Raw genomic sequence first — 13,114 nt, 5'->3', positions numbered from 1 at the left:
CAGCCTAAAAAAAGAGGCTCCAGAGATCAGGACAGCCAGAAGATAGTTGCAGGAAGCTAAAGAACGATTAGAGGACTGCCTGGAGTCAGTGGATTGGGCAGTACTGAAGAAGTCAGCTGAAGATCTAAATGTTTACAATGGATCGCCAGAGCCATTACAAAACCACTATGGACAAGAATGTCCCCATCAAATCTTTCAGGGTTTTCCCCAACCAGAAGTCCTGGATGAACAATGAAATCCAGAACATACTGAGAGCCAGATCAAAGGCATTTAATTCCTGTGCATCCCCTTGTCCTCCTGATGTCAGTATCCGAGGATGATGTGCAGGCTGCCTTCAGGAGAGTGAATCCAGGGAAAGCATCCGATGGAATACCCAGCCGAGTCCTGAAAACCTAACTGGCCCATGTATTTCTGGATATTTTCTACATTTCATTTTGGCAGGGTGTGGTACTCACTTATTTCAAACAGACATCAGTCATATCTGTGTCAAAGAAGAGTGTGATAACCTGCCAAAATGCAACTAACCAGTGGCACTCACATCCACAGTGATGGTATTTTGAGAGGCTGGTGTTGAAGCATATTAGGTCCTGTCAGAACAGCGACATGTATTTGTTCCAATTTGCCTACCGCAGCATATGGCAGATGTCATCTCACTAGCTTGACACAAAGCCTTGGAATACCTGGTCAGCAAAGGTACATACAGGTTGCTCTTTAACACCATGTAACACCATCATCCCCTCAAAACTGATCAGCGAACTCCAAGACCTAGGCCTCAGTACGCCACTGTGTAATTAGATCCTAGATTTCCTCACCTCCAGACCACAGACAGTGAGGATTGGTAAGAACATCCCCTCCACAATCTCCATCAGTACTGGAACACCACAGGGCTGCGTTCATAGCCCCCCACTCTACTCACTTTACACCTTTTACTACATGACTCGTATACTAACAACAACCTCACATTCAATGTCACCAAAACTGATAGTGAATTTTAAGAAGGGAAAACCAGAGAAATATGATCCAGTGATCTTTGAAGGATCAGAAGTGGAGAGGGTGAGCAAATTTAAATTCCTGGGATCCACTATCTCAGACGACCTTTCCTGGACCTAACACACTAATATCAGTGCCCCAACTTCCTCAGGAATTTGTGGAGGTTTGGCATGAAATCGAAAACCTAAGCGAACTCTTACGGATGTGTAGTGGAAAGTGTGTTGACCGTCTGCATCATGGCCTGGCATAGGGGCACCAATACTTCTGAGTGAAGAGCCATGCAAAAGGTAGTGGACACAGCCCAGCAAATCTCTCCTCACCATCAAAAAAATCTACATGGAATGTGCCATCAGGGAGCAGCAGTAATCATCAAGGATCCACACCACCCAGGATATGCTCTGTTTTCATTTCTGCCATTAATAAAGAGGTATAAGTGCCTCAAGATTCGAACCACCAGGTTCAGGAACAGTTGCTACCCCACCATTATCAGACTCCTAAACAACAAACTCAATCAGAGACTCATTTTACAAGAAACTTTACACATTTATTATTGAATATTTATTCTCTGCATTGTACAGTCACCTTGTTTACATTATTTTCTTTGTTCACATTTTTCTCTTTTGTGTTGATATATTTTCTTGAGCACATTTTTTTTTGCACTACTGTTAAAGTAGAAATTCTGCCTGGCGTGCAGGAAAAAAGTTTCTCGGTTGTATGTGATGTCATCTATGTTTTTCTTTTTCTTTGGCTTGGCTTCGCGGACGAAGATTTATGGAGGGGGTAAAAAGTCCACGTCAGCTGCAGGTTCGTTTGTGGCTGACAAGTCCGATGCGGGACAGGCAGACAATAAAATACTTTGAATCGTAGTTAAATAAGGTAGTTCCCTTCACTATCTTAATTGCTGACTTAAATCAACAAGTGCATTAGAGGTTCAATTATTTAATACTTAAATACAGTTTTGCCTTAAATCCATCTTCTGTGCAATTCATTCCATATTCACACTTAAATTGCTTCTTTCATACCTTTATCATAAAAATAGAAGCTGCAAGAATGTAATTTAAAAGGGATTTAACTTGGGAGTAAAGTGAACTGAAATCACCTGGGATAACAAGTACCCATATCTCAGAGTAAAATAGGTTAATAAGGACTTAATAAACACAATGATTCTCCATACATTTCTCTGAGGATATATGCTGTTCTCTCTTGCAAAGCAGAATCTCTCTTGCAAAGCAGAAGCTGATTTGCTTTGACACTAGAAATCTTGAGAGGAGAGACGATTGCTTCTAATGTCATCAGAGATGAGTCTTTTCCTGGGCTTCAGTGTTTTGATGGGGATAGGGTAAAATCTATAATTTTTGTTCAGAGGAACAAAAAAATTGAAATAACTTGGAATAAACAATTTTATGTTTTGATGTGGGTGAATGGAAGTATGCAAATTATTGTCTAGTAACATAAATGCATCTGTATTAATTTTTTTGATACTGTTGAGGAAGCTACAAAGTAACCTGTTGTGAATCACAAATGACCTTGCCTTCAGTTTATCTTCCTTTGTTTTTGTCCTGATTGTGGCTTTGATGAGGGCCTCCTTAATCTATTAGACAAGGAACAGATTCTTTCATTGAACAAGGTGGGCAAAGGCTTATGACTAGAACAGAATGCAAGAGGGAGTTCCTTGCTGGCTATAATTTTGTTGTCATTTCGAGTATTGTGATCATTTCATTGATGTGACAGGGCTGGGCTTTACATATAATCCCTTAGCCGGTGCTCACTTTCAGTCTTACTCGCTTGCTGTCATTCATATTGATTAGATGCTCTCTGGTTGATTAATATATCCAAGAAGAACAAATTAGTCAGTTGTTGCATCAAGATAAAAATAAAGGAATTACGTTATATATTTTGGGAAGATATAGGTTATGAATAACTTTTTAGTTTGATAGATTGTGTGATGAACAAATATACTTTCATAGCTTTCATATATTCCCCTATTGATGTTGCATACAAATTATGTGTTTAATTGATGTCACCTTGTTATAAGATAGTATGATGATGACACAATCAGCAGGAAATTCCTTCTGCTTGGCATTTCATTAAAGTCTTTGTCTGGATAGAAGCCAGAACCAGATGTGACACCAAGGTTCTATCATGCTCTTGAACTAAACGAAATATTTTCCCTTGCTTCACATAGGTTGTTATTGATGCCTTTAGACTGATCAATGCAAATATGATGGTGTTAGGACATGAGCCGAGGCAAACGACTTCAAATCTTGGTCATCTCAACAAACCATCTATCCAGGTACATTTATCCAGCTGTATGCGTGATTTGTGAATGCAATGTTTTATATTTTGCAGACTTACTGAAATAAACAATTATTTTCAGTCTTGAATTTTGTAGAAGTAATACGTGATCATTTTTGGTGATGTTGGAACCCACTCTTTGTTGATTTCTGGAGTTTTAGGCTCTAATTACTGCAATGAAGAACAGTATTAATTCTATCATCTGTATAGATCCTGACTTTACTGTTTTAAGTTGTACTTTTATTGAAGTCTATGAACTGTGAAAGATAATGAGCAGAAATGTGCCAGGGGTTTTCACTGGGCATAGACAAGTCCATGCATGCATGCTGCATGAGACTAGTTCCATGACCCTTTTATGACTGTGCAGTAATGACCTCTCTTGTTAATTTCATGATATTATTCCAAATCATAACGACAGGAAAAAGATTTTCTCTAGATAGAGCTAATCAGATGCAAGTGAAGTCTCTCTGTGCCCTTTAGATTAATAACTGCAGCTGTACATGAACAGGACTTTTATTATAAGAATGTGCATGACCCTTTCTGTTTCAAAAGAATTAAAATATTTATTTCTATAATCCTTGGTTCTTTTTCTGTGGCTACGTTGTCCCTCCAAAGGCTAGGTATTCTGTGTCAAGTGACACACATGGTTTTCCAACATCTTTCCTTCATTAATGAGGTAGTGCAATGAATTACTGACTGCCTACCTGGATGAGTGAGTTACAAGAACATTCAAAATGAAAAAGTACAAGGTCATCTAGGTCAAGAAGTAGGAAATAAACATGAAAATCTGCAGAAACTCTGAAGTAAAAACACAACGCTGGGGAAACTCAGCAGGTCAAACAATGTACTTTATATAGCAAAGCCAAAGATACATCACCAAAGTTTTGGGGTTGAGCCTTCATCAAGGTTTGAGAAATATGTAGGCTGCCCAAACAAAATGGTGGGAGGACAAGGGCAGGATGAGGAGCACAGGCACAAAGGCAGGAGGTAATAGGTGGATTAGGGAGGGAGGGCACACCATCAAACAAGGGGAGTGTGAATGGAAAGGGAAGGGGATAGAGAACTGGGGGAAAGAAGACAGAGGGATAGGGAAGAGAGGGAGAAAGTGGAATGGGCTTGTAGAAACTTGAGGTCTATGTTATTGCCATGTTTGGAGAGTGCCCATCAGAATATTAGGTGTTGCTCCTCCAATTCAGGGGTGGCCTTGGTCGGGAAGTGCATGAGGCCATGGATGGACATGTCAGCGTGGGAGTGGGGCACAGAATTGAAATGGTTGGCCACTGGGAGATCCATGTCGCTGAAGCGGACAGAGCGAAGGTGCTCAGTGAAGCGATTTCCCAATCTGTGTCTAGTTTCTCCAATGTAGAGAAGGCTACGACGTAAGCACCAGATGCATTAGATGATTCCGCAGATTCACGTGATGTGGATTTACTTGGAAGGACTATTTGAGGCCCTGAATGGTGGTGAGAGAGCAGGTGTGGGTACAACTATGGCACTTCCTGCGGCCACGGGGAAGGTGGTAAGTAGGTGGTTGGTGGGAAGGGATGAGTGGGTGAGAGAGTCTTCCCCAGAACAAAGGCCTTTGTTTCTTTCTTTGACGAGACTTAACCAGTCCCCCTCCTTGCCTATCTTTTTGTTGGCTTTGTGGAGCAATCCATGTGCAAGCCTACGCAGGCAAGGCACCAAAACTCTTTCTCTGCTCTATTGACGATTACATCGGTGCTGCCTCGTGCACCCTTGACGAGCTCGCCAACTTTATTCACTTCGCTGCTAACTTTCACCCCAACCTCAAGTTCACTTGGTCCATCTCTGGCAATGCTCTCCCCTTTCTTGATCTCTCTGTTTCCATCTTGGAGACAGAGAGATTAAGAAAGGGGAGAGCATTCTAAAGACATTTTTTTTTTTACAAGCCTATTCCCTCAACCTCACTTCTTCACCAATTCACCAATTCCTCTGTCTCCGTCATATCTTTCCCAAGATGAGGTCTTCCAGTCTGGATCATCTGAAATGTATTCCTTCCAAAAACGTGATTTCCCCTCACCACCATCAACTCAGCCCTTGTGCACCCCCTTCATATCCTGCTCATCTGCCCTGGCCCACTTGCCCCTAGAAGCAACAAAAACATGATTCCCCTTGTCTTCACCTACCACCTCGCCAGTTTCTGCATCCAACACATTATCCTCTGCAATTTCCATCTCCTATAACGTGATCCCACCACCAGTCACATCTTCTCCTCTCTGTCTTCCTTGGGGACTGCTCCCTCCACGACTCCCTCATCCACTCATCCCTTCCCACCAATCACCTACTTGGCATCTTCTTCTACAGCCACAGGAAGTTCCACAGTTGCGCCCACACTTTCTCACCTCCAACAGGGCTTCCGACAGTCCTTCCAATACTTCACTGTGAATCTGCAGGAATCATCTAATCCATCTGGTAGTCTCGTTGTGATCTCTACATCGCGAGAACTGGACGCAGACTGGGAGATCCCTTTGCTGAGCACCTTCACTCTGTCCACTTCAGTGGCAGGGATCTGTGGCTGACTATTTCAACTCTGCATCCCACTTCTGTGCTGACATGTCTGCCAGCCCAAGGCCACCTGTTAATTGGAGGAGCAACATCTAATTTTCCGTCTGGGCACTCTCCAACTGGATGGTATTAACATCGACTTTTCTGGTTTCTGTTAGACCACTCTCTGTTCTCCTTCTCGTCCCGATTCCTCTGTCTTCTTTCCTCCAGTTCTCCACCTCCTCCTTTCTATTCACAGAGCCATCCCCACTCCCCTTGTTTGCTCTTGTCCTCCCACCTATTACCTCCTGCTGCCTGTGGGACTTCTCCTCCCCTGCCCTCCCCCTATCCCCACAATTTTGTTCAGGCACCAAGCTACTTTTACTCTACCTTGATGATGGGCTCAACCCTGAAATGTTGGTTAGGTATCTTTACATTGCTATATAAAGTTTCCCCAGCATTTTATTCTTAGGTCAAGCAACACATTGACATCACCGGACAAGGAAGATTTTGCTTTCTCAGCACTTTTGTATGTATTTTATGGATTTTGCACTGCTGCTTGTGAAAATCACCTTAAAACTTTCCTATCACATACTGCTTTTTAGATATCTAATTTGGTGATTTCCTATCATATTTTTAACATGCTTCAAGCATACAAAACCATGAAGTGCAAAATGTCATTGAAAATTCATTTTTTACATTTGCACTTGGACCTCTTCCCTGATGATCTTGGGTTCAGTCAACTTGTTCAACCATAGAAAATCAGTTTAAAGGCAACTGGAATCTATCAATGTTGGCTGACTATTGTTGAACACTAACACGAAAGGCATCAGATGCTGACTACAACGAACATCAGTGGCAAAATATTTTTAGGTCAGTTGAACTAATGCAATGTGTCAATATCATTATGCGATTAAACATACTAAATTTAATAAAATTCAATTTAATGCTTCTCCAACTTACTACACAATACAGCAAATCTGAAATTATCTTTCTCTTCAGCTTGACGTTGTCTTATCATAATCCCCAATTTTTTTCAAGAAGCAAACATTTTGAAAAAAATGTGTTGACCAGTGTCAATGCTAAGCAGTCATTCCTTCAGTGATGTGAAGGAATGACTGCTTAGCATCTCGAGTGATGTGCATTGAGGGAGTTTGTACAGGCAGTCCCTGGGTTAAAAACGAGTCCTGTTACCTAGGTCTCTCTTTAACTTGAATTTGTATTTAAATCAGAACAAGTGCATACTGCCTTATTTAGCATCAGTTGGTCAAATATTTATCTTAGTATATATTTTATCTTTCTATGCATGTAAAACCCTTAAGAAAAACTTCCAAATATACTACAACATCTTCAACATAATAATACAGTACATAATTGGATGATGTAGCATAGGGGTCTCCAAAATGGGGGTCAATAGGACTATCCAAGGGATTGAAAAATGGCAGGGGGCCGAAAGGGATCAATATATACCGACGAGTTCATTGAACTTTTGGGGTTGAAAGAATTGTAGAGCCCAAGGTCCCTGCTCCTGCCAGGAGCTCGACATCCCCGCTCTTGCCGGGAGCCCCAAGGTCCTCGCTCCTGCTGGGAGCCTGACATCCTAATGCATTGTTCAGTGGTTTGGAAAATCGCCAGTCTGCCCCTAACCCAGGGGTTACCCTCTATACAAACTGGTGTTGTTCATTGATTTGGAAACTCACTTGTCTAACCCCAACCCTAATGTGTTGTTTAGTGGTTTGGAAACTCGCTGGTCTGCCACATCAGAGCAGAGATTAAAAAGCATCAATTCCCATCAGTGTAAGGCAGCGTGCTATGGGATAGTGCAGGGAGCCTGATCATAATGGGGATAGCATTAACTTTCAACACAACCACAGCTCAGCACCTATATTTCAAACATTTTAGAGTCTTGCAAAGTATTACGAGGTGGTGTAAATAGCATTAACAATAAAGCTTTAACATTGCAAATTTAAAACTGCAGGTCAAAACGAGTATCGTATAGCATACTCTCTCACAATGCTGACTCAACCACGCTCGAACGGGAAGTTGACAGCATTCTACTTGTTGGTTCTAAGTACAAATTGCTTGTATATTGGACATTTTTAACCCAGAGACTACCTGTACCTCCCAAAATAATAATCCCTTGCAAAATTCTCTTTGAGTCGCATTTCGCCAAGATCTTGCTGAGTGTTTCTTGCATTTCTGAGAAATATAATTGCTCCATATCTCTGTAAGTCAATAAAAAATGTTATCTGAGCTTAGTTTAGGAATATCATGTGTAGAGTTTACATATGATTGTGGTACACGTAAACTCACTCATAACATAACAGAGGTATTGTTGATGGCTATCAAAAACCACATTCTCCTGCTTTGCTGTGTTTCAAAGCTATCAGCATTTTTCCTCTATTTTTAAAATTAAAATTTAAAGAATTAAAAAACAATAATAATATCCTTCACAGTGGGGTTATTTCAAAATACTGGGCACCTCAGGTATTGCTGAAAATATACACTACCTATTGAAATAGGAAGCATTTTGCTGCATACCTCATCGGGTGGGGTGGGGGGGGGGGGTTGAAAACAGTGCTAAGGATCCCACTTTATTGCTTTGGTTTCTCATCAATACCTACCATAATGACTTATAGACTATTGTAAAGTTTTTCTGCATACTGCCTTGGCATCATCAGCCTGTTAATGCAGCAGTTTGAAGGCATTTCAGTTGACACTTGAACCACAAGAGCTAGTACTTTAATGTTGGTCTTTGGATTTTTTCCTTCTTCTGATGTAACTTGACCAAATCTAGGACTTATTGTTCAAGCTCCATTAAAGAGAATCTAATCCATGTTATTTGGGTCATAAAGGTTACTGACAACATAATGGCAACGCCGGAGCTACTGTAGCAGCAGCACTGTGCTGGTGCGGACCCAGGGAGAGTGAGAAGAGGATTCACTGTGCTGCTCCGTAGGGTTCAACCGCCCAGTCCTAATGCTGGCATGTCCATACTGGCTTCAAATGGCCTGTTAAAGAAGCCGACAATGTTTGTCAGTCTAATCCTACAATTGCGAAGTCTATGTCCAAGATGGCGGTGCCTGTGCTCAGCGGCAGCCAGAAGGGGTTGTAGACTCTGGAGAGCAGCGTCAGGTGCAGCACACCAGAAATGGGAAGAACATTCACTGTTGAGAAGGAGAAGCATAGGAGATGACCCACAGGATGATAAACTTGATGCTTCTCTGTGAAATAAATTTTAAATGTAAATATTTTTTATAGGAAAAGAAGTAGGAAGAGATGCTTTGATTATTAAAGGAGGAAATTATCTTAATTGTATATTATCAAAAGAAACAGTGATTTTTTTTTGCATTATCCAAATTTCGCACAACTACTCAAGGAACATCTTAAAATTATTTATTCAAGTTTTTAAAGTATCTCACACACCAGTATTTACAGATGGCTTGCTATTGCTGTCAGTGTCAATATCTTGACCTAGTTCTGTGATTGAAACAGCTTGGTTTGCAACATCGGTGTAGATAGCTGCAGCCTGTTATTTGTAAACAAAGGCATGAATGTGAATAAATCCCAGTTGCAAAAATAATACTTAAACTGTATTCGTTTGCCTTTGGAATGAATTTCAATTCAATTAAAAAAAAATTGTTCTTGAGAATTACTTTTCATTTTGTTGATAAGCATTTTGTTGATAAGCTTCCCCCATTGTACAACTAGGCACAAGTATTTTCAAAAGCCCATTTGAGACACTTTCCTGAAAAGATTTTTTGTAATTACAAAAATGTACTAAGTACAAATATCTGCAGGTAAAACAGTCAGTGCATGTTTTTACCTTTATTCTGTCATCAAATCAATTCATTTTCTTACAACGCATCATTAAACTCGTGTTTCTTTTAAACAAAACACCCATGAAGTATTCAAGAGGCTATTACACAAGACCCAGCCACTTGGTGTCCAGTAGCAACAGGTCCCTAGACTATGGCCCTTCCAGCCACAGCCTTTATGGTGGAACTCATTGGAACCCTTAGCATGTATTCTTGCACTATGTGCCAACTGACAGCATTTACTTGCCTATCGACAAGTCTGGAGCAGATGAACGTGTGTCGTTCATGAGAGTGATGATCAATTCATTTTTATTTCAGTATCCATCACTGGGAACAGCCAGCATCTCTGAGTCCTTTTTTAGGTAACTGCTGATAGCGAGCATTGACAAAGACCATTATATCATTTTCCAGATTTTGGGAGTGAAACTCCTATACAGGAAGGTTCTAGTGGGGAGGTCCACGCTCACTCCCACCTTAGCAAGGTCGTGACACATATAAATTCTGGTGATGAGACATACGACCAAATGGGAAACCAGCCCACTAGATCCATTGTGTCTAACTCCCACAGGGCTTGCAGGACTTTCTTTGCTGACTGCTCCGTGATTTTTCTGCAGAAATATTTCTACAAAGGACAGGTAGTGCAACAGATCCAACTGAATAGGACATTATGCTGTATTGAGGCTCAGCCCATCCTTAACACTGGGGCAGGTCGAGCATCAGCTCATTGTGATGCATGGCATTTGCGTTTATCAGTTCCACTCAACCCTTAGCCACTACACACAAAGATGCATAATCGGGCTAATGGTTGCAAAAAATGTATGCACTCAAATCAAATCCTCCCCATATCTGGACAATGTCACCATCTTCTGTTCAGACGCACAGATGATTTGCAAATTGATAAGCATCTGCAAGCATATTTAACTGACCTTGAGGACAAATGTCAATTGCAGCATGAGTGAGGTTGTGTTCTTTGGTAACTGGCTGACTAAATCCTCTGTCCACTATCAAATCTGACCACCTCAAGTTGCTGGGAATCTCTTCTAAAGAGTTTTCTTTTAGCATAAATTAGCCAAAGCAGGTTGCCCATAAAATTAGGAATGTGGGAGTGGTGCTCCCTTTCATTGCAGTCAAGAACCTGATTGTTAGATGCAAGGTTCTCTTGGTGGTGCTCTTCGGGAATACCTTTCTGTACTGTGGTGGTCGCCTGAACCATCTTCTGTTTTTTCCTGAGATCCAGGATGCAATGTGCAGAGAAACGGTAAAATGCATACCCAATGTAGATAATTTTTTTTTAAAAAACCCTTTGCAGGATCTTTTTGTGGATTAGTAGATTTGATTTTCAACAATTCAATGGGAACTTCAACCTGATCACAATATAATGAGGCCAGATGCTTCCTGTGGCAAAGGAAAACTCGTGAACAATTTATTCATCCTTTTCTATCTCCTTAATTAAAATAAACAATCAGAGAAGTTTGGTGTTGGGTAGATAGGTAGATTTAATCTTCAAATAAACAAGGTATTGCTGAAATTAATCCCTGTAGAAAAGGCCGTTTTAATAATTTCTGTAACGTTCAAGTTCATATTTACTCAACACGTCAAGGGACAGGTTTTTGTGTGCTATCCAGCAAGTCTATCCATACACAAATTGCAGTAATGAAAAGAGAGTAGGGTTACAGTGAGATGTACATTAATATATTAAAGAGTAGCAGCATTTTTTTGTGAATGAATTCTTCTTTAAAATTATTTAAAAATGTGGTCATAATTGACTGTGATATTGCAAATCTGATGTGAGAAATACAAATTCTTTTAAAATGTGTTTGAACATCAATTTGTTGCCAAATATACCTCCTGTCATTTTTTTCAGCTGATAAATCAGAACAACCAAAATATGCAGGTTAGCGTAGAATTGTAGCTGTTCTCTTTTCAGTAGTTAAGATGTGATTATATTTTTGTACTCTTAGGCTTTGATTCATGGATTAAACAGACATTACTACTCTATCACCATCAATTATCGAAAGAATGAACTTGAACAAAAGGTAACTTTATTAAACTTGGTTTTGTATTTTTGATTTACATTTTCAAAGTTTGCATGTCTTAGCACATTTAACATGTTCTTAGATGATCAAGAAGTTTGCAATGGATACATCAATTCAAACCATACATGATTATAAACTATCTAAGTTTGCAATCTTGTAGCAGCTGTTCTATTAACCTTCCTTCTCCTTAAGACATTCCCTCAGGATTTTGGATCACTTGCTTCCACTCGTTTGTTTTAAAATAATTTTATAAATTTGATAGAGAGAAATATTACATGCATACATTGAGTAGATATTAATTAATTAATTAAATTTCTATATAATGCAATACAGAATATTAGTCTGTATATTATCATATAATTCTCAAAAAAAGTGACAATCCTTATGAGAATATCGCCTCGTAATGTATACTGAGATATACATTATGATTATTTTGTTACGAGCCCAGAGGACCCCAAAACCCAGCAGCAATAGACATTCACCAAGACAAATGGTTACTTAAACAAAAGTTGCTTTTAATTATCTTTAAACATGAAAATAGAATCATGTTAACTTAACCAACCTAACTTATCTCCCTTCTACTTCTAAGTGCGTGTGTAATGTAAAGTTCAGAAATGTTCTTGGTTCACAATCCAATCTCATTTCTCATTCGTCCAAGTTCACTGGTTTCAGGCAATTCTTATATTGTTCTCAGAATTTAACATTATAAAGTTCACCAGGCTTTGTTGCTTGAAGAGTAAATGGTTACCACTCAGGTAGGTTCTTGTCGGTTTTCAGAGAGAGATTTGTTGTTCATTGGACACCCACAATTGATTCCTTTTTAATCAGCCACTTCAGTGTCTTGCCGAAGAAACTTGCCTCATCAGGGTTTTCCAGATGATAACCTTTTTCTTTCAGGTCACCACAGAGTTCCTTTTTGTTTCCCCTATTTCAAGTGAAACATTAGGCAGCCAGTCCTCTCCTTGTGCATGAACCACAAGGGCTTTGACCAGGCTGAACTAAGCACTCACAACCTGTCCTCCAAATAGGGTTTTCCACAAGCTTGCCAGCTTGTCCTGTTCCAGTCCCAGTTGACTGTAAAACTGCAGAACTGATCTCTCTCTCTCTCTCTCTCTCTCTATCTCTCTCTCTCTCTCTCTCTCTCTCTCACTCTCTCAGAGAGAAAAGGCTGTTTGACTGTCTCTGCTTGCAAAACCACATGATCCTCCTAGAACAGCAAATTCCATACCAGACAGCCTGCGGCTCCGATAAGATCTTTCATCCGTTGCCTTTTTATAAACAACAATCCATTGGTGAAGTCTCTGGGGCACCAAGGAGCCACACTGTCTGGCTTGAGCAGAGCTCCAGTATTTTAAATGAGATCTGTTTTAAAACGTTTCTATGTGACCTACACTAAAAAAAAACCTGCCCCAATTTATCTCCCAAAAACATGTCTATGTATAATACAAACACAATCTGTCACAATCTAAA

At 40.1% G+C, this 13,114-nt stretch overlaps 1 protein-coding gene across 6 annotated transcripts in view; it reads left to right on the top strand.

Annotated features, from left to right (window-relative positions):
- psmd14 (proteasome 26S subunit, non-ATPase 14) overlaps window positions 1-13,114 on the top strand; it is a 153,182-nt gene that overhangs the window by 104,262 nt on the left and 35,806 nt on the right. For all 6 annotated transcript variants that reach the window (XM_069935403.1, XM_069935405.1, XM_069935406.1 and 3 more), the window contains exons 7-8: window positions 3,176-3,283; window positions 11,570-11,644. In XM_069935403.1, coding sequence (XP_069791504.1) covers window positions 3,176-3,283; window positions 11,570-11,644 — 183 coding nt within the window. The remainder of the gene's footprint in view (window positions 1-3,175; window positions 3,284-11,569; window positions 11,645-13,114) is intronic.

The sequence above is a fragment of the Narcine bancroftii genome, chromosome 4, assembly GCF_036971445.1.
Source record: "Narcine bancroftii isolate sNarBan1 chromosome 4, sNarBan1.hap1, whole genome shotgun sequence".
Taxonomy (NCBI): Eukaryota; Metazoa; Chordata; class Chondrichthyes; order Torpediniformes; family Narcinidae; genus Narcine; species Narcine bancroftii.
Note: the sequence above shows the minus strand (reverse complement) of the source record. Positions and strands in the feature narration are given on the sequence as shown.